Source organism: Phasianus colchicus, unplaced genomic scaffold (assembly GCF_987193195.1).
Source record: "Phasianus colchicus unplaced genomic scaffold, bPhaCol1.hap1.1 HAP1_SCAFFOLD_44, whole genome shotgun sequence".
Classification (NCBI taxonomy): Eukaryota; Metazoa; Chordata; class Aves; order Galliformes; family Phasianidae; genus Phasianus; species Phasianus colchicus.
The window spans coordinates 473,508-501,291 of record NW_028325224.1 but is presented as its reverse complement, the minus strand read 5'-3'; the positions used below and the strand labels follow the sequence as shown (position 1 = coordinate 501,291).

Here is a 27,784-nt window from a genome sequence, read left to right as displayed (position 1 = left end):
CGGGGGCCGTCCTCACCTGTCACCGGGCGCTCCGCCCTCCCTCCTCGCGGCCCCCGGGCTCCGGCCGCGGCCGCGGTCCCTCGCGGTAGCGGCCGGGCTGGGGCTGTGCTTTCGTCTAAGGGGACCCTCGTCCGAGGGAGGGCGGCAGGCAGGCAGGCAGGGTGCGCGCGGTGCCACCGGCTGTGCGCCGCCGCGCGGACGGATGCCGGCTGCCCTCAGGTAGGTGGGAGGGGGGCGGAGAGGGCAGACCCCGGGAAGGCCGCCTCTGGGCGCGAGGGCTCCCCGCCGCCGTCGCTGCGGCAGGCGGCACCCCGGAGTGGCGCTGCGCGAGGGGGGGAGCGGCTGGGGGCTGCGGCTGGGGGCTGCGGTTGGGGGCCGCCTCCGTGCGCGGGGCGGGGGGAGTTGCGAGGGCAGAGCCGTGCGACTTCTTATTCGTATAGCCGCGCTTCTTTTCACAGCAACGTGAGTAGCTGTAAAACACATAATTCACCCTAAATTAAGTTGTTTAAATTGGAGATAAACAGATGTCTTAGACCTGCTTCTCTTATAAGAAATCTCCCTGTAAGTAAGTCGGCACGCGTGTTGTACCCTGATGAGCATTTTGATCCTGGAACCCTTTTATAGATGAAGTTGATGTATTTCTTCAAGTTCTCATAGAGCAAATTTAAAGTGGCATGGATCCAATGGAAGGTACAACCAGTTCTTTGGATATAAACGTGTTAAACACCAGAAAGATTGTTTATTCCTCTCATGTCTTGCATGTTTTAAATCAAAGCTGAATGTCTTCTCCTTTACTTGTTAGTGTTTTGCTATACTTCGTGATGCTCAGGGGCTGTTTGACATCTTCTTCTTATTCGCAGCTTCCTTTGATGGGGAGAAGCATGCCATCAATCTTCCTTCTGTAAACAGTGCATCGTTTGTCCTACGTTTCTTGGAGAAACTCTGCCACAGTCTTCAATGCGATAATCTTTTCAGTAGCCAGCCTTTCAGCCCCTACATGGGGTGTGCACGTAGTCCCACGGAGTACGATAGGAACAAACCAGGTACTATCAAACAGCTGTTGTTTACAAGTACTGATATTTTTGATAAGTGTGGTTACTTTATGAAATTTAACATTTTAATCTGCTTTGCTATAACTTTAATTGATTGAAATGAATACTCTTCAGTTCTTAGAGGATTCGTTCCAGAGCACAAGTGCTGTGGCAGGTTGGGATAGCTCATACCACATGTGCAGAAATCATTTTGTTCTGCTAACTCTTTCTTGTGGTCAAGTAGGAATTGTACCACTGGGTTACTAAAAGGACAGACTCAAAACTTCACATTTTGCCTGTTCAATTTATGTTTGAATCATAAAATAACCTTGGAGAAAGATGCTTACTACCTTATAAGAAGGGGCTTGCTCTGAGAGATGATTCAGTTCAGCCTATCCTACAACATTAAATACTCTTTTCTTCCTTCTTTGTTCACCTTGCTCAGTGGCGGCTCCAAAATTTTAAATTCTGCAGCATACAGTCTAGTAGAGAAGGTGGGTTTTGCAGCTGGCTGCTTGTGACATTTTATGTGAGTTTTGGTACTCTGGGGGTATATAGAGTGAGAGGGAAATAACATGCTCAGGGTCTCCCATCAAATGGCTTGCAGTGCTGGTATTACGAGTCCCGGTCCAAGGGTTATCAGGAGCCATAGCTGAGAAAACTTTGACATCAATGCAGTTTCAGTCTTAGAGGTGCTGCTTTAGAAAATAAAGTATTGTGGTGGTTTTGGTATTTCGGTTTTTATTTGTTTTGTTTTGTTTTTTTCCAGTAGAGAAATTGTATTTGTTTCATTTCATCAAATAAAAGTCATTTGCTTTAATACTTTTCAGGAAAGTAGCCTAAATTTGGAAATTTGGATGATGATAGTATAAACTAAGCTGTTACTTCAGCTTTTGAAGTTTGTATTGAATGACCGATTCTATGTGAAATGGATTTGTTACCTGGTGAATGACTTGATGTATGTTTTTGCTTTTGTACTTTGACTTTCCCTGTGAGCATTTTTATACCATAATAAATTGGTGATATCTTTCCTTTCCACAGCAAAAGAAGAAATACGTGAAAACGGAAGTGTTAAACGATACTCTCAGGACTCTCCACCATACACAGCTCCCCTTTCCCCTAAGCTTCCGAGGAGTGATGCTCATCCATCTGAAGGTGATTACATTGTGTTGTAATACATATGAGGATTACGTATGATTTTGGTATTTTTAGTCAAAAGGACTGAGTATAGTGTATTTCTCTGGTATGTCTATAGCCCTTGACAGCTGAGAATGGAGATATTTATTGATCAGTGGCATGGATTTTGTGCTTATGGACGATCTACTGCAAGTTCAAGAAGTCTTTCTCCTAAACATGTCAGTCTTTTTTGTGAAATCACTCAGGCAGATAGGTGACATTTGAAGCTTCCTGTATGGCTATTTAGTAGAAAAACAATTCCCTTGAAATGGATTAGGAGATAAATTGGAAGCAACTCTAATAACTCTTGGTTTGGGCTACTGACTGTAAGAGCAAGGATGTGTTTTGATGGTACAGTTTAACTGAATGTATGGCTAGCTGCCCCTAGAAGTTGCTCTGCTCCTGCTCTCCTTGCCTCCTTGTCCGTGTAGTGCATCCCAAGCCTCCCTGCTGATGAGGTGACGAGCTGACCCAGTGAAGCACAGAAAACATTTTGGCAAAGCTAGGAGATATCTGCAGTTAGCTTCTCTGCACTGACTCATCGTGGGCTCAGATGAGCACAGGAATGGGTTGGATAAAATGCAGCCGTGGCAGGGACCAGAGCAGCAGAGCCTCTCTGTGCAGCTGACTCCAGGACAAGGAAGGCTTTTGCCTGTGCCATGGCTGAGGTGCAGTAGCTCGTGCCGATTTGTAGTCTGCCTCAGATGTGAAGTGAAGCGTGTCAGCTTAAACCTCACAGAGAGACTTAGGAAAGAGTGGTTTTACTCTGCTTTTGCTACTTGTCAAACCATGGTAACTTGTTGATGTGACTCATCCCATCTGATACTTTCTATTGCTGTGGTATATTTGCATAATATTTCCAAAGGCTTTTGAGATTAGTCATTTGTTTCTCTTTTTTCTCTTTTTTTTTTTTTTTTTTTTTTGAGTTACTGGGGTTTTGTCATTTAGCCTCAGTGTGGGCAGAATAATCTTTTTCTATGGAGAGTCATAAGGCCACACTTAAATCAGAAGAGGATATCAAATTAAAATGTTAAAGCTTATTAAAAATGGTTCTTCTTACAATTTAATCTAAACACAATGTATTCACTTCAATGATGTAACCACAACAAATATAAAAATTGTCAATGCAGAACTTTCTCTGTCTTAAATAGACCCAGGTTTAGGTCTAGAACATCTCTGCAATTAAATCAGATATTTCTAGTAAGCAACTGCGTGAATAGCTGTAAAACACATAATTCTACCTAAATTAAGTTGTTTAAATTGGAGATAAACAGATGTCTTAGACCTGCTTCTCTTATAAGAAATCTCCCTGTAAGTAAGTCGGCACGCGTGTTGTACCCTGATGAGCATTTTGATCCTGGAACCCTTTTATAGATGAAGTTGATGTATTTCTTCAAATTCATTTTAATATCAAAAATGGCAGAATGTTACAGCTAAAGGGATCCATAGCACTTTCACCTAACTAGCGGCAGTGGATGCAAAGCCAACAATTTCTGCACAGGATTATTAGAAAAATGAGTAAGGAGTCATGCCTGTTTCCATTTGCCAGCAGTGTGACAAGCTTGTTTGCTGATGGCACACCCATCATCCTTTGTTTACTTTTATGGGTCTTAATCTGAATTAATTGGTCACAAAAGCCAGGAAATATTTAAATTCTCGTTATTCTTTAGAAACAGAGAGAGTTATGTATGTATATACTACAGTATATAGTATGTACGCATGCATGCATACATGTTTTTATATATACGCTATACTTATGCTTTCATACATATTTTATACGTATATACATACATACATGTATGCATGGCTTTGCAGGTTTTTGCAGGGAAATTACATCATTTTCAAAAGAAGCAAGGATGTCAAAATAAAAATATCTCATGAAGATAGACTGCAATGAACCCCTACAACAACTCAGTATGATGTCCCAGAAAGCTGACACAGATGAAAAAATGTTTGAAACCTGGCAGTTACTCAAAGAAACTGCTTCAAGATTGTGAATGAACTATCTGCGAACTTACTCACCTACTACGTTTTTTTAAAAAAGATGTTTGTAGGTGCCAGTGTTACTTTGTAGAACTGGTATTTTGATGCCTGCATTAAAACAAGAAGTGCTGGGGCACAGAGACTTTGAACACATCTGCTAAACCTGTCAGTTTTGCTCTGTCTGAAGGAGGAAACTGTACAATTGTTTCATTTCTGTCTCATTCTCTGATGTATGAAATGGGATTTGATGTAGCTAAAAGCTCATATGATATTTTGCTTTCATGCACACTTGACTTTAATAACACAAAATGGAGATTTTGTCTCTCTTCAGTGTTCTATTAAAAAAGCAAGTCCATTTAAACCAAGTAAAAGCAATCAGGGGAAATATCTCCCTTATTTTTAAACAAGCAAACTTAAGAGAAAATGTAATGAAATGTATCTTAAAAAGCATTGGCAAAACAAAAATAAGCCACTTAATGAGCTGGCTTGTTGAGGGGCTTGTAACTCTGTAATGAAACAATTTGTAGGTTGTCAATTGAAAGCTCAGATCTTTCTAAAAAAGCCCATAACTTATGTTAAATGTCAAAAGTATCCCAAACAAAATTAAAAACTGTTTTTACAATAGAAGTTGTCAGGCTCTTCTCCATCCCAACTTCAATGATGGATGAGGGGAAAATACCTTTGTGTTTCCTAGGAAAATAAACCTTTCAGCTGTTATTGAGGTCAGACAGAAGATGTCATGAAAGCTCTTTTTGCTGATTTGTATCTTTGTTTATTCATACAAAGCGGCTTCCTCCAATTTGCAGACATCAGAGACTAAGCAGATAGGCATGAAGACACAAGATCAGTGAAGCACTTCATAGAAATGTTTCATTTTTAAAATCTATGCTTCTAACTAAGCCAGAATGGTACTACAGCTGAGAAAATGCAGCAGTCTTTTCTATTACGTATCACTTAGATTGTCTGCTTAGTCACCACAGATTTAACCTGTACTAATGTCTTTGTGCATTCCTGGTCATGTGATAGTCTAGACCAAAAAGAAGAAAGAAAAACCCTTCAGTTACAACTTTTCTCCATATTTTTCTGCCTTGTTGTTCCTTTTGAAAGATAGTTTTTCATTGTCTCTGTTTTCAATAGTCCTATTTGATTACTTTCATGATAAGCCTTAAACCACTTTGCACAGCTTCCAGGTAAGTACTGTTCTTTTGTTTAGCACTGAAAGTCAAACTGTAGTGTGGAAATCATACATGCATGGTTGCTGAAGATAGCAGATACTGACCATTGTGCACAGACATTATTAACGCTGTGTGTCATGGTTTTGGTTTTTGCTTATTTGATTTTCAATATTCCACATCAAAACATCATGTACTGGAATTGAAGTGTTAATGCTCTAATTCTATGTACCTATCCCTATACATTACGGAAGTCACGGGATCTGACCCTTCCGGGGGGGGCGGTCTCTTACTGCCTGGCAGTGGGTGCTGGAGGGTGCTTTCCTAGCCGTTCCAAGCTTTTCAGGTTTGACTCGGTCTCGGGAACTCTCTCTCATATCTTATTTGATTTATTAGTCTCAATTTCAATTAGATTGTATTATATTGTATTATTTTGTATTCCGATATCATAGTTAGTAAAATAAGTTTACCTCCATAGATTGTTGCCGCTGTTTTTTTTCCTTTTCCCCCTTCCTTCCCATTTTGTGGGCCCAGGTGGGGGGTGGGGAGGGCAGGGGCCTACTGCCCCCTGTCACGGGCATAAACTGATCTAGTTGATTCCGTGACAGATTTTGGTGGAGAATGCGGGCATAGCTGCCTTTTGTTTTTGGTTTTTGCTTTTTGGCTCTTAGAACGAATCTCGCTCTCTGCTCTTAGAGAGCTTCGTTAGGGAGCATTATCAGTAGTTCAGGTTTTGTGCTGGGAAACTTGACCTTGAAAGACCAGGCGTACTGCCAGTATTCTGGGATATTTGTAAACTTTGAGCACTGCTTAGTCTGGGTAGTGCCTTTTTTTCCTTTCCCCCCCCCCTCTTGTTAGTTTCAACCCATTAACCCTTTTTGAGCAGAAACCAGCGATGAACCCACTCTTTTTCGTGGGAGCGCTGAGTAAGGGATTAAAAGCTATGGTGTTTCTCGCGACCTACTGGCGAATCATCAATGTCATCATTACTTGTTGTGGACTTGTGTACATATATAACTACATATGGGCACTGACGGAGACGCCTGTATGGTACCTATCTTGGTACCTATATGCAATGTTTAATACGAATTTTGACACTTGCATCCCGGATGGAATGGCTAATTTCACAAGCAACTACATCCCAGATGGAATAGCTAATTTTACAAACCACACGATGTTCAAACCAGTTTCCAGGTTTTCCTTTTGGTTTATCAGACGCTTTTCCAATGCTGAGTTAACTCTCATGCTTGTGGTCGTAATATCACTCTCCCTGAATGTAGTCCTATACAGGAATAGTAAGCAGAAGGAGTCTCCTCCAGAACCAGAGAATGCTGACTGGCAGGGAATATGGAGAGGTTTAGGAAAAATCTTAGAAGCATGGGGACCCGCAATGTCATGGGATTTCACTCTTGAGCACCTGTGGGATTCCCAGAAACTTAGCCAGTATTTGGAACAGGGGCAGTGCGGCTCAGGTAAATCTAAGGAGGTACAACTTATTTGGGGTTTGGCTTGTGCTTACCGTGCCATATATAATACTGTTTTGGAGAGAGAGAGTTTCCGAGCTGAGGTTCAAGCCAAAGGGAAAGTCAAATCTGATCAATTACAGGAGACACCAGTAACAATATCAGTTGCCCCTGTGGAGGGCAAGAAATGGAAACGAGTGTCCTCGCGTCTAGAACGGAAAAAAGAAGAAGAGGAGGAGGAGGAGGTGGAGGAAGATCCAGGTGAGGGGCCCTCCTCGAAACCACCAACATCAAGAAAGGCAAAAGGAAAAACTAAGAGACATGCAGAAGAGAGTGATGAAGAGGAAGTTTCTATTACTACTCGTCGGCCTCTGAAGATGACTGAAATCCAAGGCTCAAGAAAGGAATTTACACGGCGCCCAAATGAAAGTATCGTTTCCTGGTTAGTTCGCTGTTGGGACGACGGGGCCAGTAGCTTGTCTCTAGATGGTAATGAAGCCCGCCAACTAGGAGCCATTGCCAGAGATCCAGCTATTGACAGAGGGATTAGTCGATGTCTGGATGGGGCTGCCTCCCTCTGGGAACGAGTATTAACAGCCGTGAAGGAATGGTACCCCTTCAAAAGCGGCTTGAAGCCTGTGACGAAAAGATGGGATACAGTTGAACAGGGTATCCAGTATTTGAGGGAAATAGCCGTGGTGGAAATGTTGTATGACCCGAACTGTGTTTTTAACGACCCACAAGGCCATGACCCTGAGAGAGTGAGAACAACGCGTGAAATGTGGCAGCAACTCGCATCAACAGCACCAGCCAGATACGCCTCTGCACTATTGGCCGCATCGGACAGATACCAGGACCAACAGAGAAGCCCCTTAGTTTATGAATTGATTCTTATGCTCCAAAGCTATGAACAACAGCTACCCCCAACTCGCGCCGCCATCGCCGCCATCTCACAAATGACGGAGCAACTGAATAAAGTCCAAGAGCAAGTGTCTTCACTGATGAATCGTGACAAACCTGTAGAAGTATCAGAAACGCTTGATGAAGATCAGTATAGTCAAAAGAGTCTACTGAAGGAGGTGAAGGAGATGGTAGAACAAATGTGGATCCAACAAACTAAAGACGATGAACCCTCCTTCGCAGGTGCAAAATCAAAAATCTCAGCTGTTAGAGGCAAACGCTCTCCAGCTCCAGGAAGGAATCCTACATCGCGACTTGCCTTGTGGCGTTACTTACGTGACCATGGAGAAGACATGAGGAAGTGGCACGACCAAGCTACTCATGTACTACGAGCACGGGTGAGAGAATTACAAGGCAGATCAACCGCCAGTGCAGTTGCTCCGGTTACCACAGGTAATGAATAGAGGGGCCCTGCCCTCAGTCAGGGGGGGGAAAGGGATAATAGAGTTTATTGGACTGTGTGGATCCGATGGCCTGGCACATCAGAACCACTGAAATATAAGGCATTGGTGGATACCGGTGCACAGTGCACTCTGATGCCCTCGACTTATGAAGGGACAGAATCAATCCATATTTCTGGAGTGACTGGGGGCTCTCAAGAATTGACTGTGTTGGAGGCCGAGATAAGCCTCACTGGTAGGAACTGGCAAAAGCACCCTATTGTGACTGGTCCAGGGGCTCCATGTATACTTGGTATTGATTATCTCAGAAGGGGGCATTTCAAGGATCCTAAGGGGTATCGATGGGCCTTTGGAATAGCTGCTGTAGACACAAACAACATTAAGCAGCTGTCTGTTTTGCCTGGCCTGTCAGAAGATCCGTCTGTTGTGGGGTTGCTACAAGTAAAAGAGCAACAGGTACCAATTGCTACAAAAACAGTGCACAGACGGCAGTACCGTACCAACAGGGATTCCTTGCTCCCCATTCATAAGTTGATTCGTCAACTAGAGAGTCAGGGAGTGATCAGCAAAACTCACTCGCCTTTTAACAGCCCCATATGGCCAGTGCGTAAAGCCAGCGGAGAATGGAGGCTGACGGTGGACTATCGTGGCCTGAATGAGGTCACACCCCCACTGAGTGCTGCTGTGCCGGACATGTTAGAACTCCAGTATGAACTGGAATCAAAAGCAGCCAAATGGTATGCCACCATTGACATTGTTAATGCCTTTTTCTCCATTCCTTTGGCCAAAGAATGTAGGCCACAGTTTGCTTTCACCTGGAGGGGTGTTCAGTATACTTGGAACCGTTTGCCCCAGGGGTGGAAACACAGCCCAACCATTTGCCACGGGTTGATCCAAACTGCATTAGAACAGGGCAGTGCCCCTGAGCACTTGCAGTACATTGATGATATCGTTGTGTGGGGCGATACAGCAGAAGAAGTCTTCACAAAAGGAGAGCGAATAATCCAGATTCTTCTGCGTGCTGGTTTTGCTATTAAGTGGAGCAAAGTGAAAGGACCTGCTCAGGAGATTCAGTTCCTAGGTATAAAGTGGCAAGATGGCCGTCGTCACATCCCGACAGATGTGATCAACAAAATCACCGCTATGTCTCCACCCACTAGTAAGAAAGAGACACAATCTTTTTTGGGTGTAGTGGGCTTTTGGAGAATGCATGTTCCAAACTATAGCTTCATTGTAAGCCCCCTTTATCATGTGACGCGAATGAAGAATGAGTTTACATCGGGCCCCGAGCAGCAGCAGGCTTTTGAACAGATTAAGCAAGAGATAGCCCGTGCCGTGGCCTTAGGGCCAGTACGGACAGGGCAGGATATAAAGAACATCCTCTACACTGCTGCTGGAGAGAAAGGCCCCACTTGGAGCTTGTGGCAGAGAGCCTCAGGAGAGACCCGAGGCCGACCCCTGGGATTCTGGAGTCGGGCCTACAAGGGGTCGGAAGAGGGCTACACTCCAACTGAAAAGGAGATCTTAGCCGCGTATGAGGGGGTTCGGGCTGCTTCTGAAGTGGTTGGTACTGAAACACAGCTCCTTCTGGCACCTCGACTACCAGTGTTGAACTGGATGTTTAAAGGAAAGGTTCCCCCCACCCATCACGCAACTGATGCCACTTGGAGTAAGTGGATTGCGTTGATTACGCAAAGAGCGCGGATGGGGAACCTCAGCCGTCCAGGAATCCTAGAGGTCATCATGGACTGGCCTGAAGGTAAAAAGTTTGGAACACCAGCAGAAGAAGTATCACGAGCTAAAGAGGCCCCACCATACAACGAATTACCAGAAAATGAAAGAAAGTATGCCCTGTTCACTGATGGATCGTGTCGTATTGTGGGAAAGCATCGCAGATGGAAATCTGCTGTGTGGAGCCCCACACGACAAGTTGCAGAGGCCACTGAAGGGAAAGGAGAATCAAGCCAATTTGCAGAGGTAAAGGCTGTCCAACTGGCCTTGGATGTGGCTGAACGAGAGAGGTGGCCAATGCTTTATCTTTACACTGACTCATGGATGGTGGCAAATGCTTTGTGGGGGTGGTTACAGCAGTGGGAACAAAATAACTGGCAAAGAAGGGGTAAACCTATTTGGGCTGCTGAACTGTGGAAAGATATTGCTGCCCGAATAAAGAATATGGTCGTAAAGGTTCGCCATGTAGATGCTCATGTGCCCAAGAGTCGGGCTACTGAAGAACAACAAAATAACCATCAGGTAGATCGAGCTGCCAAAATTGAGGTGGCTCAGATAGACCTGGACTGGCAGAACAAGGGTGAATTATTTCTAGCTCGGTGGGCTCATGAGACCTCGGGCCATCAGGGGAGAGATGCCACATATAAGTGGGCTAGAGACCGAGGGGTGGACTTAACTGTGGATGCTATTGCACAAGTTATTCATGACTGTGAAACATGTGCTATAATCAAACAAGCCAAGAAGATGAAACCACTCTGGGAGGAAGGGCGATGGCAAAAGTATAAATATGCGGAGGCATGGCAGGTTGATTATATCACCTTGCCACGATCCCGCAGTGGTAAGTGTTATGTGCTTACTATGGTAGAGGCAACCACTGGGTGGCTTGAAACATATGCAGTACCCCATGCTACTGCCCGAAACACCATATTAGGTCTTGAGAAACAAGTCCTTTGGCGACATGGCACCCCAGAAAGAATTGAGTCAGATAATGGGACTCATTTCAAAAATTCTCTTGTAAATACTTGGGCCAAAGATCATGGCATTGAGTGGATTTACCATATTCCCTATCATGCACCAGCCTCTGGTAAAATTGAACGATACAATGGGTTGTTAAAAACAATGCTGAAAGCAATGGGTGGCGGAACATTTAAGCACTGGGAGAAGCATTTGGCAGAAGCCACCTGGTTAGTCAATACCAGAGGATCTATCAATCGTGATGGTCCTGCTAGCTCCCTACATACTGTCAAGGGAGATAAGGTCCCTGTAATACATGTAAAGAGCATGTTGGGAAAAGCAGTTTGGGTTCTTCCAGCTTCTGGAAAGGGCAAACCTCTCCGCGGTACTGTTTTTGCCCAGGGACCTGGATCCACTTGGTGGGTAATGCAGGAAAATGGGGATGTTCAATGTGTACCACAAGGAAACTTGATGCTGGGGGAGTGCAGACAGTAATTCCATGTATATGTATATAGACGTGTGCGTGTGATGCATTTTTAATCATTTTGTTTGTTTGTATATGTATATATATATATTAAGCGTGATGTAGTGATGTAGAATAAGGGGTGGAATGTCATGGTTTTGGTTTTTGCTTATTTGATTTTCAATATTCCACATCAAAACATCATGTACTGGAATTGAAGTGTTAATGCTCTAATTCTATGTACCTATCCCTATACATTACGGAAGTCACGGGATCTGACCCTTCCGGGGGGGGCGGTCTCTTACTGCTTGGCAGTGGGTGCTGGAGGGTGCTTTCCTAGCCGTTCCAAGCTTTTCAGGTTTGACTCGGTCTCGGGAACTCTCTCTCATATCTTATTTGATTTATTAGTCTCAATTTCAATTAGATTGTATTATATTGTATTATTTTGCATTCCAATATCATAGTTAGTAAAATAAGTTTACCTCCATAGATTGTTGCCGCTGTTTTTTTTCCTTTTCCCCCTTCCTTCCCATTTTGTGGGCCCAGGTGGGGGGTGGGGAGGGCAGGGGCCTACTGCCCCCTGTCACGGGCATAAACTGATCTAGTTGATTCCGTGACACTGTGTGGGTGCTTCAGAATGGGCACCGATAGCAGGCGTATGCTATAGGGTTTGGTTTGTTGTATCGTCTCAAATCTGAGAAAAAATAGGGCAGCAAGGACAACTTTTAAGAATAGATTTTTGGTAGTTTAGAGCATGTACTGGTAGTTCTTGCTTTGCTGGGACTATTGCGTGAGTAGAGATGCAGGTTGTGATAGCTTTGTACGTTAGCAGGGTACGGAAAGGCTTTAGAGGTCAGATGGGAGTGAATTTGGGACTTAAGAAACAATGCAGTTCTAGCACGTGAAACATGTCTCTATTCTGTGTGCACTAGGTGTGAAGAAAGCAGAAATATTCTGTATAAATATGGCTTGTTCTTTTTCAGTGTGTGTTTATGTCAACAAGCATGGAAATTCTGGGCCTCACCTGGATAAGAATAAGGTTCAGGAGCTTCCAGATCACTTTGGACCAGGTCCTGTCAACGTGGTACTTCAACAAGCTGTACAAGCTTGTGTGGATTGTGCCTATCAATCCAAAACAGTCTTTGGATTTCTGAAATCTGGCCATCATGGAGGGGAAATGATAACTGGTATGTGAAGATGTTTCTAATTTTTTTGTTTCTTCACTTGTTTGTGAACCTAGGGTAGGGAGAAAGAACTGAAGTAACCTGCAGTGAGATTCTATCACTTTTGTAACTCCTTAGGCATAGTCAAGAATGTATGTTTGTGAACTACTTTATTAAGATAGTCCTGGTGGAGTATACTTTATATCACTGGGAGTCCAGGATTTTCTGAACAGTTCTTAAATCAGAGTCTAGCAATAGCAAAGTTGAATTACATGTACACTGTACAGTTAGGTTGTTGGTAATGAGCAGAGCTTGTGCATCTCAACAGCTGCAGCTATACAAGCTATACATTTGTCAAGTAAGCTCAGTATGAGTGGAGTATCTGTTTATTAATTCAAGTCATTCTCATAATCTTATCCATACATAATGTTTGTGTTCTTAATACCTTAACCAAGTGAGTGAAAAGTTTCCAGCTAATCTGTTTAGCTTCCAGGCAAGTGATTCCACATGTTAAATTTGCTGCTTCCTCCTTTCTCCCATTCCCTGGTCTCTTAGGTCAGTGTTCGTTCTCTTATGTCCTCTATTAAGGAATAGGTTTAGTTCTGCTACATATTAATGCCATGCCTACAGATAAATTATCCTTACATCTCAAACTGAATAGCTGCTGCTTGACATTTTTTTTTTCCTTCTAGGCTAGGAAGTCTCTGTATGGCAGTTAGCACATCAATTCATAATTCTATCACTGGCAGTAAAAAGACTTGGTGTTACTTTAATCTCCTTACATTAACACCAGGTGTGAAAGATGATTAGTGGAATACAGGTTTAATTAAATCCTTGTAAAAGATGTTGCTATCTAACAGTGTCTGTAACATAGCACCCTGACCTGCATATAGCAGAATTTCAGTAGTCCTTGCTTATGTGTCTGCACAAGTTTGTTCAAAAGATAGATGCTTCTTTTCTACTTTGTAATAGAAGTTTACTGGAACTGTGTAAGTATGGGTTTGAAACTTGTATTACTTTATTTTTTGCAAAACATATGAAATTTTATTATATTATTAATATTATAACATAGTTGTGCCTTGTTGTGCCTCATTCCAACAAGTCATTTTTTTTGGAACAAAATGCACTGAGATGTGCTTTGCCAGTATTCTGATTGTTATTGTTCTAGAAGAAGGACTAAATTGTAGGCCAGTGGTGAATATGGGCTATGATGGAATAGTTGAAAGTAATTATTTTACAAAGCAGATGTAAAAAAAAAAAAAAAAAAAAAAAGAAATCTATCTAGTTCTGATATGTTTTCATTCAAAAATCCTATAGGAACAGGAATTACTATTGTAATTACTGCTAGATTCAAAGAAGTCAGCTCAGTAGTCCTAAGCTCAAGAAGCCTGTGGGCTGCTCCTGAAGCAGAGTGCTGGAGCTCTCTCAGGTGTTACAGAGCCACAAGGCCCTTGTGGGTTTCCTGTGTTTTTTAGCTCTTGTCTTCTCATCATCTTGTTGGATAGGTTGCTGAGAGGCTCACTGAGTGATAAGTCAAATCGTAAGTCATTTTATAAAAAATTTTTGAGGGATATATTTTGAGAAGAACAAAATGTGGCTAAGGTTAATGTAACGCATTAAAACTCTTTGAAAGGGTAGATAACAGCAGGACAAGGGGAAATGGTTTTAAGCTGAAGGAGGGAAGATTTAAGTTGGATGTCAGGGGGAAGTTCTTTACAGAGAGAGTGGTGAGGTGCTGGAACAGGCTGCTCAGAGAGGCTGTGGATGCCCCGTCGCTAGAGGTGTTCAAGGCCAGATTGGATGGGGCCCTGGGCAGCCTGGTCTAGCACTGAATGTGGAGGTTGGTGGCCCTGCATTGGCAGGGGGTTGGAGATTCATGATCCTTGAGGTCCCTTCCAACCCTGGCCATTCTGTGATTCTGTGAAAACCAACTGTGCAGTTGAATAGGAAGGGAGGGTGTAGACAGTAGAATTAAATGAGAAATTGCAGAATGAAATTGTGAGAATATTTTCTTGTAGAGTTTTTGTTTGAAAGTTGTTTTTTTTATGTATAGTTGGTTTTTCTTTAAGACTGGCAAGAAAAACAATTGTCTGCATCAGAGATTAAGGAAAGAAATCTAAATCTTTTGTGATGAACTTTCATGGCAAGTATTGTATTTGCTATAGTAGAAAACTGCATGCTGGGACTTGGATGAAATAATCTTGCTACAATGTGTGTGAATAATTAGTGGGTTCTTTTGGTTCAGCTGCCAGAGAAAATAATTGTTTTGAATGGAGTTGAATTTAGGATTTTTTCTTACTCAAAACAAAAGCACAAACCATTTTAATTTTGCTTGATGCATAAGGTTTCAATTCAAGCAAATGTAACCAAAGGGAAATTAAAGGCTTGATTAGCAAGCCCACTCATGGTGGTGGTGTCAGCTTCTTTTTTCTGCTTCTAGCTCTGAGTCTGTGTCATTTAGTGGGATGAAACAGACTGAGGTTCAGATAAACCTTCTCAAGCAGAGAATTCAATCAGTCTCTTGGGTGATTTTCTTCACTATCAGACAGACACATTTGTCTGATAGTTTAGTGCTCAGCCTTTCTCCTGGCTTGAGCTTGCTGTTTGAAACATACCTACACAATGAAAAGTAAAGAAATGAGAATGACTCTTCATCCCAAGGTCTGGGGTTGCACAAACAAGCTCCATTCCCTGTTTATTTGTCATTTGAGGTTGAGGTTGTTGCACCTCAGAAGTGCTCCTTTTTATTTTCAGCCCTAGCATTTATCTTGGAAGTAAGAAGCTTATGTTGTTCCCAGGCAGAGCAGAGAGTTGAGCCTGTAGATCTGGATCCCACTCCTTTGCTTGGAGTTCCTATGGTTGCCCTCAGATGTTTGGAGTACAAGGGAGCTGTGTTTGCACTGAATCCTGTTTTCTTTTTTTTGTGGATTTTTCTCATGGTGTGACTTGGGGCATTCAGATGGCCTCAGATGTTTCTTGCTTTATCCTCCTGACAACTCTAAGATAATATTATTCTTTTCAGTGCTTCTTTTCAAAATGAGAAATTAAGATGTGGAGAACAAGTAATTTCCCTAGGGCCATGTAAGACTACCTGTGAGGCTATTATGAAGTTATTTGAATGTTTGCTGCAGCTGATAGTGCTACCTTGAAGTAAATACCAGGAGATCAGGCTGTGCTGGGTCTCACAGCCCATTTGCTCTCCAGAACTGGTTGAGCTCCTAGCAGAAATATGCCTCCCGAGACCTTTTCCCCAAACAGGAGGTAGAGAGCCTTGTGTCTGAGCCACATGTGAATCATTAGGTTTTCATTCAAACATTGGAGTCTGGAAAAAATGTGAATGGGCCATGGAAACCCGTGGGTCCAGGATTTATCCCTGTGGTACTGACTCTTAAACTCTAGGCACCTGCACTGATCACCACACAATGAAAGCAAACGAGAGGTAGTGTGTTATTGTTGCTGCTAGCTCGTGTACTTGCATTAACCCTAATCATAGGCTCACTTAACAGTATAAGTCAGTCACGCTTCTGATTTCCTAAGGAAGCATAAAATATGCTAGAGCTGGGGCGTTTTCTTTGTTTTTGCATGTAATATCTGTCTTCTTCTGTAACGCAATATGGGTATGCTTCTTATTTCAGACTTGTGAATAAAGGCTTTCTTGTAATTTTTGTGGGTTTGTTTTTTTTTGTTTTTTTTTTTTTGAAAATGCATCTGCCACTAACCAAATGTGATCCTTTAAAGCTCTGCTTACCATTTGGAAACTCAAAAACAGAAAGCTGCCTGAGAAGACAAATTGATGCATAAACCTGGTGTTCACACTGATTCTTTCCAACCCTAAGCATAATTTACAAGTTTGTTCCTGTTGTAGTGTCTTTCTAATTAGAAATAACCAAAGGATTCAGATAACGTAATTGTAATTATTTACCTATGTAGTGGTGGCATTTGCAACAGTAAGTTTTTTCGGAATCTCACCAAGTATCACAAAAAGGGAAAATTATCATTAACTACTACTACTATAGTACTACTATCATTCTAAATATTTAGGGAGCAAGGAAGGAAGTTAATAAGTTAAAGATGTTGGCGCATGTTCAGTCTCTTTGTAATCACTCATTCAAGTCCATTCTTGTGGTATCTCTGCCACCTAGATTTTTTAGAATTAAGTTGGAGTTTCATCACTGTAGCGTTGACAGCAGGATGGATTTCTCTAATGGTAAAATATCAAATGACAAGATGAGTTTCTGTAGTCAAAATTTCAGTGGTGATGCATGCCAGCATGCTATTGCAAGTAAGCTCAGTTCAGTTGCAAACTAAAAAAAAAAAAAAGTTTATTTTTTTTTTCTCTCCAGCAAGTGCTGTAATGGATCTTTTCTTGGTTATCTCCTGCAAATAGGTGGTATAGAGGTACTGTTTTATAAGCAAACAACTGAAATTGCCCGTAAGATTTTGATGTTGAGAGAATAGATTTGTTATACTCGTTTAAAGCCAGTGTTATTTTCTGAAAATAAGTTCTCATAGAGCAAATTTAAAGTGGCATGGATCCAATGGAAGGTACAACCAGTTCTTTGGATATAAACGTGTTAAACACCAGAAAGATTGTTTATTCCTCTCATGTCTTGCATGTTTTAAATCAAAGCTGAATGTCTTCTCCTTTACTTGTTAGTGTTTTGCTATACTTCGTGATGCTCAGGGGCTGTTTGACATCTTCTTCTTATTCGCAGCTTCCTTTGATGGGGAGAAGCATGCCATCAATCTTCCTTCTGTAAACAGTGCATCGTTTGTCCTACGTTTCTTGGAGAAACTCTGCCACAGTCTTCAATGCGATAATCTTTTCAGTAGCCAGCCTTTCAGCCCCTACATGGGGTGTGCACGTAGTCCCACGGAGTACGATAGGAACAAACCAGGTACTATCAAACAGCTGTTGTTTACAAGTACTGATATTTTTGATAAGTGTGGTTACTTTATGAAATTTAACATTTTAATCTGCTTTGCTATAACTTTAATTGATTGAAATGAATACTCTTCAGTTCTTAGAGGATTCGTTCCAGAGCACAAGTGCTGTGGCAGGTTGGGATAGCTCATACCACATGTGCAGAAATCATTTTGTTCTGCTAACTCTTTCTTGTGGTCAAGTAGGAATTGTACCACTGGGTTACTAAAAGGACAGACTCAAAACTTCACATTTTGCCTGTTCAATTTATGTTTGAATCATAAAATAACCTTGGAGAAAGATGCTTACTACCTTATAAGAAGGGGCTTGCTCTGAGAGATGATTCAGTTCAGCCTATCCTACAACATTAAATACTCTTTTCTTCCTTCTTTGTTCACCTTGCTCAGTGGCGGCTCCAAAATTTTAAATTCTGCAGCATACAGTCTAGTAGAGAAGGTGGGTTTTGCAGCTGGCTGCTTGTGACATTTTATGTGAGTTTTGGTACTCTGGGGGTATATAGAGTGAGAGGGAAATAACATGCTCAGGGTCTCCCATCAAATGGCTTGCAGTGCTGGTATTACGAGTCCCGGTCCAAGGGTTATCAGGAGCCATAGCTGAGAAAACTTTGACATCAATGCAGTTTCAGTCTTAGAGGTGCTGCTTTAGAAAATAAAGTATTGTGGTGGTTTTGGTATTTCGGTTTTTATTTGTTTTGTTTTGTTTTTTTCCAGTAGAGAAATTGTATTTGTTTCATTTCATCAAATAAAAGTCATTTGCTTTAATACTTTTCAGGAAAGTAGCCTAAATTTGGAAATTTGGATGATGATAGTATAAACTAAGCTGTTACTTCAGCTTTTGAAGTTTGTATTGAATGACCGATTCTATGTGAAATGGATTTGTTACCTGGTGAATGACTTGATGTATGTTTTTGCTTTTGTACTTTGACTTTCCCTGTGAGCATTTTTATACCATAATAAATTGGTGATATCTTTCCTTTCCACAGCAAAAGAAGAAATACGTGAAAACGGAAGTGTTAAACGATACTCTCAGGACTCTCCACCATACACAGCTCCCCTTTCCCCTAAGCTTCCGAGGAGTGATGCTCATCCATCTGAAGGTGATTACATTGTGTTGTAATACATATGAGGATTACGTATGATTTTGGTATTTTTAGTCAAAAGGACTGAGTATAGTGTATTTCTCTGGTATGTCTATAGCCCTTGACAGCTGAGAATGGAGATATTTATTGATCAGTGGCATGGATTTTGTGCTTATGGACGATCTACTGCAAGTTCAAGAAGTCTTTCTCCTAAACATGTCAGTCTTTTTTGTGAAATCACTCAGGCAGATAGGTGACATTTGAAGCTTCCTGTATGGCTATTTAGTAGAAAAACAATTCCCTTGAAATGGATTAGGAGATAAATTGGAAGCAACTCTAATAACTCTTGGTTTGGGCTACTGACTGTAAGAGCAAGGATGTGTTTTGATGGTACAGTTTAACTGAATGTATGGCTAGCTGCCCCTAGAAGTTGCTCTGCTCCTGCTCTCCTTGCCTCCTTGTCCGTGTAGTGCATCCCAAGCCTCCCTGCTGATGAGGTGACGAGCTGACCCAGTGAAGCACAGAAAACATTTTGGCAAAGCTAGGAGATATCTGCAGTTAGCTTCTCTGCACTGACTCATCGTGGGCTCAGATGAGCACAGGAATGGGTTGGATAAAATGCAGCCGTGGCAGGGACCAGAGCAGCAGAGCCTCTCTGTGCAGCTGACTCCAGGACAAGGAAGGCTTTTGCCTGTGCCATGGCTGAGGTGCAGTAGCTCGTGCCGATTTGTAGTCTGCCTCAGATGTGAAGTGAAGCGTGTCAGCTTAAACCTCACAGAGAGACTTAGGAAAGAGTGGTTTTACTCTGCTTTTGCTACTTGTCAAACCATGGTAACTTGTTGATGTGACTCATCCCATCTGATACTTTCTATTGCTGTGGTATATTTGCATAGTATTTCCAAAGGCTTTTGAGATTAGTCATTTGTTTCTCTTTTTTCTCTTTTTTTTTTTTTTTTTTTTTGAGTTACTGGGGTTTTGTCATTTAGCCTCAGTGTGGGCAGAATAATCTTTTTCTATGGAGAGTCATAAGGCCACACTTAAATCAGAAGAGGATATCAAATTAAAATGTTAAAGCTTATTAAAAATGGTTCTTCTTACAATTTAATATAAACACAATGTATTCACTTCAATGATGTAACCACAACAAATATAAAAATTGTCAATGCAGAGCTTTCTCTGTCTTAAATAGACCCTGGTTTAGGTCTAGAACATCTCTGCAATTAAATCAGATATTTCTAGTAAGCAACTGCGTGAATAGCTGTAAAACACATAATTCTACCTAAATTAAGTTGTTTAAATTGGAGATAAACAGATGTCTTAGACCTGCTTCTCTTATAAGAAATCTCCCTGTAAGTAAGTCGGCACGCGTGTTGTACCCTGATGAGCATTTTGATCCTGGAACCCTTTTATAGATGAAGTTGATGTATTTCTTCAAATTCATTTTAATATCAAAAATGGCAGAATGTTACAGCTAAAGGGATCCATAGCACTTTCACCTAACTAGCGGCAGTGGATGCAAAGCCAACAATTTCTGCACAGGATTATTAGAAAAATGAGTAAGGAGTCATGCCTGTTTCCATTTGCCAGCAGTGTGACAAGCTTGTTTGCTGATGGCACACCCATCATCCTTTGTTTACTTTTATGGGTCTTAATCTGAATTAATTGGTCACAAAAGCCAGGAAATATTTAAATTCTCGTTATTCTTTAGAAACAGAGAGAGTTATGTATGTATATACTACAGTATATAGTATGTACGCATGCATGCATACATGTTTTTATATATACGCTATACTTATGCTTTCATACATATTTTATACGTATATACATACATACATGTATGCATGGCTTTGCAGGTTTTTGCAGGGAAATTACATCATTTTCAAAAGAAGCAAGGATGTCAAAATAAAAATATCTCATGAAGATAGACTGCAATGAACCCCTACAACAACTCAGTATGATGTCCCAGAAAGCTGACACAGATGAAAAAATGTTTGAAACCTGGCAGTTACTCAAAGAAACTGCTTCAAGATTGTGAATGAACTATCTGCGAACTTACTCACCTACTACGTTTTTTTAAAAAAGATGTTTGTAGGTGCCAGTGTTACTTTGTAGAACTGGTATTTTGATGCCTGCATTAAAACAAGAAGTGCTGGGGCACAGAGACTTTGAACACATCTGCTAAACCTGTCAGTTTTGCTCTGTCTGAAGGAGGAAACTGTACAATTGTTTCATTTCTGTCTCATTCTCTGATGTATGAAATGGGATTTGATGTAGCTAAAAGCTCATATGATATTTTGCTTTCATGCACGCTTGACTTTAATAACACAAAATGGAGATTTTGTCTCTCTTCAGTGTTCTATTAAAAAAGCAAGTCCATTTAAACCAAGTAAAAGCAATCAGGGGAAATATCTCCCTTATTTTTAAACAAGCAAACTTAAGAGAAAATGTAATGAAATGTATCTTAAAAAGCATTGGCAAAACAAAAATAAGCCACTTAATGAGCTGGCTTGTTGAGGGGCTTGTAACTCTGTAATGAAACAATTTGTAGGTTGTCAATTGAAAGCTCAGATCTTTCTAAAAAAGCCCATAACTTATGTTAAATGTCAAAAGTATCCCAAACAAAATTAAAAACTGTTTTTACAATAGAAGTTGTCAGGCTCTTCTCCATCCCAACTTCAATGATGGATGAGGGGAAAATACCTTTGTGTTTCCTAGGAAAATAAACCTTTCAGCTGTTATTGAGGTCAGACAGAAGATGTCATGAAAGCTCTTTTTGCTGATTTGTATCTTTGTTTATTCATACAAAGCGGCTTCCTCCAATTTGCAGACATCAGAGACTAAGCAGATAGGCATGAAGACACAAGATCAGTGAAGCACTTCATAGAAATGTTTCATTTTTAAAATCTATGCTTCTAACTAAGCCAGAATGGTACTACAGCTGAGAAAATGCAGCAGTCTTTTCTATTACGTATCACTTAGATTGTCTGCTTAGTCACCACAGATTTAACCTGTACTAATGTCTTTGTGCATTCCTGGTCATGTGATAGTCTAGACCAAAAAGAAGAAAGAAAAACCCTTCAGTTACAGCTTTTCTCCATATTTTTCTGCCTTGTTGTTCCTTTTGAAAGATAGTTTTTCATTGTCTCTGTTTTCAATAGTCCTATTTGATCAATTTGATTTGATTGAAAAAGTGGTCTGCAACTACACAATATTCATTGTTTCAGAAAGGAGATATAATGATGCAAAATCTTTGGCAAGAAAACAGTTGTTTTTAGGGATCAAATAGAGAGAGAAATAGTGCTGGGGACCTAGACTCCATTTAGGACATAATACTTGTCTTGTCTCTACACATGAAAATATTTTAAATATTTTCATAATATTTTAAATTACTAGCTGAGAGATCAGGGGTCCTGAACCATGGTGCACGTGAAACATGTCTCTATTCTGTGTGCACTAGGTGTGAAGAAAGCAGAAATATTCTGTATAAATATGGCTTGTTCTTTTTCAGTATGTGTTTATGTCAACAAGCATGGAAATTCTGGGCCTCACCTGGATAAGAAAAAGGTTCAGGAGCTTCCAGATCACTTTGGACCAGGTCCTGTCAACGTGGTACTTCAACAAGCTGTACAAGCTTGTGTGGATTGTGCCTATCAATCCAAAACAGTCTTTGGATTTCTGAAATCTGGCCATCATGGAGGGGAAATGATAACTGGTATGTGAAGGTGTTTCTAATTTTTTTGTTTCTTCACTTGTTTGTGAACCTAGGGTAGGGAGAAAGAACTGAAGTAACCTGCAGTGAGATTCTATCACTTTTGTAACTCCTTAAGCATAGTCAAGAATGTATGTTTGTGAACTACTTTATTAAGATAGTCCTGGTGGAGTATACTTTATATCACTGGGAGTCCAGGATTTTCTGAACAGTTCTTAAATCAGAGTCTAGCAATAGCAAAGTTGAATTACATGTACACTGTACAGTTAGGTTGTTGGTAATAAGCAGAGCTTGTGCATCTCAACAGCTGCAGCTATACAAGCTATACATTTGTCAAGTAAGCTCAGCATGAGTGGAGTATCAGCTTTATTAATTCAAGTCATTCTCATAATCTTATCCATACATAATGTTTGTGTTCTTAATACCTTAACCAAGTGAGTGAAAAGTTTCCAGCTAATCTGTTTAGCTTCCAGGCAAGTGATTCCACATGTTAAATTTGCTGCTTCCTCCTTTCTCCCATTCCCTGGTCTCTTAGGTCAGTGTTCGTTCTCTTATGTCCTCTATTAAGGAATAGGTTTAGTTCTGCTACATATTAATGCCATGCCTACAGATAAATTATCCTTACATCTCAAACTGAATAGCTGCTGCTTGACATTTTTTTTTTTCCTTCTAGGCTAGGAAGTCTCTGTATGGCATGCCAGCAACGTTTTGTTGCAACGTTCTTAAAAGAAGAAATCTTTTGCAGCGTGCAAGTTCTTTAAGATATGGTGATGCATTGTGGTTTAACCCAGCAGATCACTGAGCGTCACGTGGCTGTTCATTCACTGCCCCCATCTCAGTGAGATGGAGAGGAGAAATGAGGGAAAAAATGAGATAGAGAAAAAGAAAAGCATAATAATTATGGCATGTGTATCTACATATACACACACATACTTGTAATCTAGATTTATAACAACGTATGCACAAGCAATTGCTCATCTCCTCTTGAGGTCTTGAAACAGTAAACGTTCGGTGCAGAAAGTCTATACCAAATTAACTTGAAAAACTGATGCTTTCCAGCTTCAGGTGAGACAATTATTCATTGATCTTTTGTACATTTCAAGTGTGCAAAAACTCACCTCTGGAAGACTGATATTTGTAGATAAAATTGATATGGCTTACTGGGCTCTGTTAGTGGCTCTTAGATGTAGTAAATTTGATGTTGTTAATGATCTTCTGCATATGGAAGTTCTACTTCTGCTGAATTTACCTGTCATTAACAGCTTGCTGCATTGTGAAATCATTAAATAGCAGCCTTTAACATATTTAACTCTGGTTTTTGAAAAGCTGAACTTCCTAATTGGGACTCATACATGTATGAACCCTTGGTGTCTGGTGCTGACTTGAGAATAAAACTTCAGTTATTACTTACAGGGCCTGCCTTACAGCATAAGATCACATGGCAGTGCCTTCTGCTTTCAGTATTTTACCAGTGCTGTGGTACAACTGGGTCTGGTTAATAACTGTTCAGATACAAGACAGAGTAAGGAAAATGTGTTTATTATTTCAGATCAGCCCTTTTTTACAAGGCATCGATTGGTTACTTGGTGGTGAATGTTGGGTTCTATTGCAGATGTGATGCCATCCATGCAGTAATGGATGGAAATACATTAAAGGAGCAGCATAACAATTTATTTCACAGGGCAAAGGTCAAGAGAGTGCTGATTCCATATTACAAATCTAACAAAACTGAAGTGGCAGAAGCATTCTTTGAAGGCTTAAGCAGATGAGGGATGTTCAGTTTTCTGTTACAAAACCTAAATCAGAGAGCATTGAAATCTGTTGAATTTTGGAATAGTTGAGAGTAAGAATGTGAATTCTGTTTGTAACAGAAAAAAAGTTGTTCTCATTCCATCCCTCTACTACTCGCATCTGCTCCACATGTCGAAGTAGGAAAAGAGTCATTTGTTGCTCTGTTAATTGCAAAACTGTATTTGTCAGACACCAATTCTGAATCAGCTCTCATACCTGTTACCGTGCTTTCAATAACAAGACTGCAGTTGGGGTTGGTTTGTAGGGAGGCTAGATGAATTGAAAGGGAGTGGATTGGGATAGTATAGCTGCTGGACAGAAACACCTATTTTAAAAGATGATCATCCTATGAAGTATGCCAGTTTTCCCACCTTGTGTATGTGACCTGAGGAGCTATGTTAAGAAAAGCTTAAGATAATGGCAGGACAAGGGGAAATGGCTTTAAGTTGAGGGAGGGAGGATTTAGGTTGAGTATCAGGGGAAGTTCTTTACAGAGTGAATGGTGAGGTGCTGGAACAGGCTGCCCAGAGAGGCTGTGGACACCCCTCTTCCTGGAGGTGTTCAAGGCCAGTTGGATGAGGTCCTGGGCAGCCTGGTCTAATATTTAATAGGGAGGTTGGTGGCCCTGCATATGGTGGAGGGGTTGGAGCTTCATGATCTTTGAGGGTCCCTTCCAACCCAAGCCATTCTATGATTTTCTGATTCTAAGCTCAAATGCTAGTGTCTTGGGAATCAAAGCAGAGTTTCTCTTTGCCATCCCCTGGTATCCCATCCTGCTGGGATATAATTGGAGTAAATGCAATTAAATTCTTCTGTAAAATAGTCAATTTAAAACCCTTTATGTCTTGAGCGATCATGGAAAGAGTGACATAAAATGATTATTTAACGGATGTATTTGGGATCTCTGCTTGATTACTATAAAAAGATTCCTTCATAAGACATTGTATGGAGTTGGCTGATATTTGCTGAAATACTCCTGTTGAAACTTTCTGGTGTGGAATATTGCTTCCAGTATTTCATCATACGTTTAAAAACTTATGAAGTTTCAATCTACAAGTTTTGGACTCCTTCATAGTGCTTTTCTGTAGCCATTTGAAGTATTACTTCTGCCTTTCATTCTTGCACTGAGACTTCATTTGGTGGTCTCATTCTCTACTGATCTAATTTTCTCATTTGTTTCCTTTAATATTATAGTGCTTATCATTGATTGTGTCTGTTAGTATCTCTGAAATTCTATAGAAAGATGGCTATTGCTTTCCTTTTAGCAAGTTGCTGCAGCTACTTCAAGCCGACAAATAAAAGTTTGCTTTCTCCAAAAACCTCAGTAGCCACTGCTTTGCTTTTTTGATACAGATCAAACTAGAAAGTTTATCATTATTGTCTTGAGGATTGTGTACTTGAAAGAGAAGGGCTTGTGGACTTAAAAGCTTCTTTTTGCCACAAGCGTTGTGTTTAATAGAAGATGTTATGGTGGATTGCATGTCTTGCTTTACTGAATTCACTAAGTAGGGAACCGGTTCTCTGGGTGTCTTTGTTCCACTTTGGGATAATGTTGCCTGAAGATCATAACTGTGAAATACACCTCAAGTTCTTCACTAAACTCCAGTTTTATACAGACTTCAGGGGAGAGAACGTAATTGCTAATAGAACAAGTTAAACGTGCTTCAAAAGCTCTCTGTGTGTTTTTTGTTGCTGTTGTTTGTTTGTGGAAAATACTCTTCCTTTATTTAATTCTGGAATTTTCCCAAGAAATTATTGGAAGTTGTCATACAAGAAGAGTAATAAAGAGCATATTCTAGGAACTTGTTTCACAGATTGTACCAGTTACCCCCAAGAATATGCTGCTCCACTAGCATATGTTTTATAACTTTCATAGAGTAATTTTCAAGATGGTAATGTGGAGTTTACACTTCTGTGAACCTGTTAGCTATATTTTCCAGCTCTTAACTCTCTTGCCAAAGCAGCATTTGTTTCATGCAGATTTTTGCATCAGGCTTCCAACTTCTTCCTCAGGCTAGATGTTGGCCTAGTGCAAGTGGAGCTGAGAACATACAATGATGAGAGAACGGAGTGGTGTTCCCACTGATGTTTAACGACTCGTAGTTGCAGCATTGTGATCAGACTGTATTGTGTTAGTGTGCATGTGAGTCTAGGATTTACAGCCTTCTGCAGCTCTGCATGTAGTCTCTTCAGTTTTTTGTGATGGCTATTGTCTCTGAACATATGGAGATCTACAGATGATAATTGTCCTCTTGCATATGAAGTTAGAGACTCCCTCTACTGTGTAGAACAAATTAAACATTTGCTAGTTAACATGAGAGGTTTTTTTATGTTAAAAAATTCTTTTTATATTTATAAAAAATAGAAACATAATGCACTCCTAAACAAATTCTCAGAAGATAACCATTAAGAAAGATAATGAAAATGCTTGACTGAGATTGCATATGTGTTAATGCTAATATCAGACAATGAAAAAAAAATCAACCCTTATGTCCACATCCTGCTCATAATATTTAACATATACAACTGAGATGATTTATGGAAGACTGTCTCAAACTTGTCTATTAGACATTTTACTGGAAATTTTTTAATGTAGTAAAGGACCAGTGATTACTTGAGAATGACTATTCTTCAGTAAGTCTTGTCTCACAGGAGACTTGTTAACAGGCTTGGAGCTTGTTATTATCTTCAAGAGAACATAGCAAGGAATTAAATAACAAAGCTACAAAGCCCATCGTTTTGAACAGATTGATGCTTTTGTTTTCTGTAGCAGAAACGTTACGTATAGAAGAAAACAGCACTTCCAAAGAGCATCGCTTTTCTGAGGACTCTATGGATTCTGCACTTAATTCAGTAAATCTGTCAAGCCCAGCCCGTCGAAATTCCACTGAATATCGTACTTCGGGGAGTGCAGCGTATTACAGGAATTCCTTTCAGCCAGTGACTGCTACCTCAAATTCAGCCCCGATCCTGCGCCGGCTGTCATTGAGCTCTGCTGGGAACAGCAGTTACTATGAAGTCAGTAGGAATCGAATACAGAGGAGGATTGAAGGTATGCCTGAACTTTCCAAAGTATGTAACAGCTTTTATGAACATGCAAAGTCCGTGAGTTCTGAACAAAGAAGTTCTTTTCCACAGAAAATACGTTACATATGGAGTGAGATGTTGTGCTGTTGCCAAGCACATCAGGCTTGCTAATGTAACTTCAAATGCAGAACTTAAGCGTGCTAGAACTAATACCATGGTACAAGCCAGAGGAGTCTTGTCTGCTGCTCTTTCCTCTCACTGCTGTCGTGGACCCTGCAACAGGCTGGATTGGACAGTGCTGGTTAAACACAGCTTGTTTCCTGAGCATTTTATCAATTATTTCTGTATTGCTGATATACAGATATAGGGTTTTTTCCTGTTCCTCTGCACAGTTGAATTTCCATTTGCCACTTTCCCAGATACTGGCATCTTGGGACCTGGGAACCAAACACAAGTCAAACTAATCCCTCTGGGTATGTCATAATGCTGTTTTTTATGTTGCTGTAATTATCTGCAGTTGTATAGAGTATTTAAGACAAATGGAACTGTTTGGTACATGAAAGAAAATAAAACATCCTTTATTTTAATATATGACAAAGAATGAATAATAAAAGCCTATTGTTAAGAATGTCATATGTAAAATGAAATGTGTTAGTCCTGTACAGACTAGTGATACTTCTTTTCACAATACTCTTACGCTGAAAGCTGCAAGTTCCACAGCTGGACCAGATCTGAAT

General features: G+C 40.7%; 1 protein-coding gene across 8 annotated transcripts; it reads left to right on the top strand.

Moving 5' to 3' along the window:
- Positions 1-11: 11 nt before the first annotated feature.
- On the top strand, positions 12-27,685 carry LOC149912024 (sex comb on midleg-like protein 2). Of its 8 annotated transcripts, none has more exons than XM_090132775.1 (7): positions 12-219; positions 861-1,043; positions 2,073-2,186; positions 12,318-12,404; positions 17,213-17,395; positions 18,425-18,538; positions 26,791-27,685. In XM_090132775.1, exons 2-7 carry the CDS (start codon positions 998-1,000, stop codon positions 27,216-27,218), a joined length of 972 nt encoding a protein of 323 aa, XP_089988901.1. In that variant the 5' UTR covers positions 12-219; positions 861-997; the 3' UTR covers positions 27,219-27,685. The 8 variants fall into 8 exon arrangements, with proteins under 8 accessions (XP_089988901.1, XP_089988899.1, XP_089988896.1 ...); XM_090132773.1 differs by lacking the exon at positions 12-219 and adding an exon at positions 472-690 and having other exon boundaries at positions 26,794-27,684; XM_090132770.1 differs by lacking the exon at positions 12-219 and adding an exon at positions 473-690 and having other exon boundaries at positions 26,791-27,682.
- The last annotated feature ends 99 nt before the right edge of the window (positions 27,686-27,784 follow it).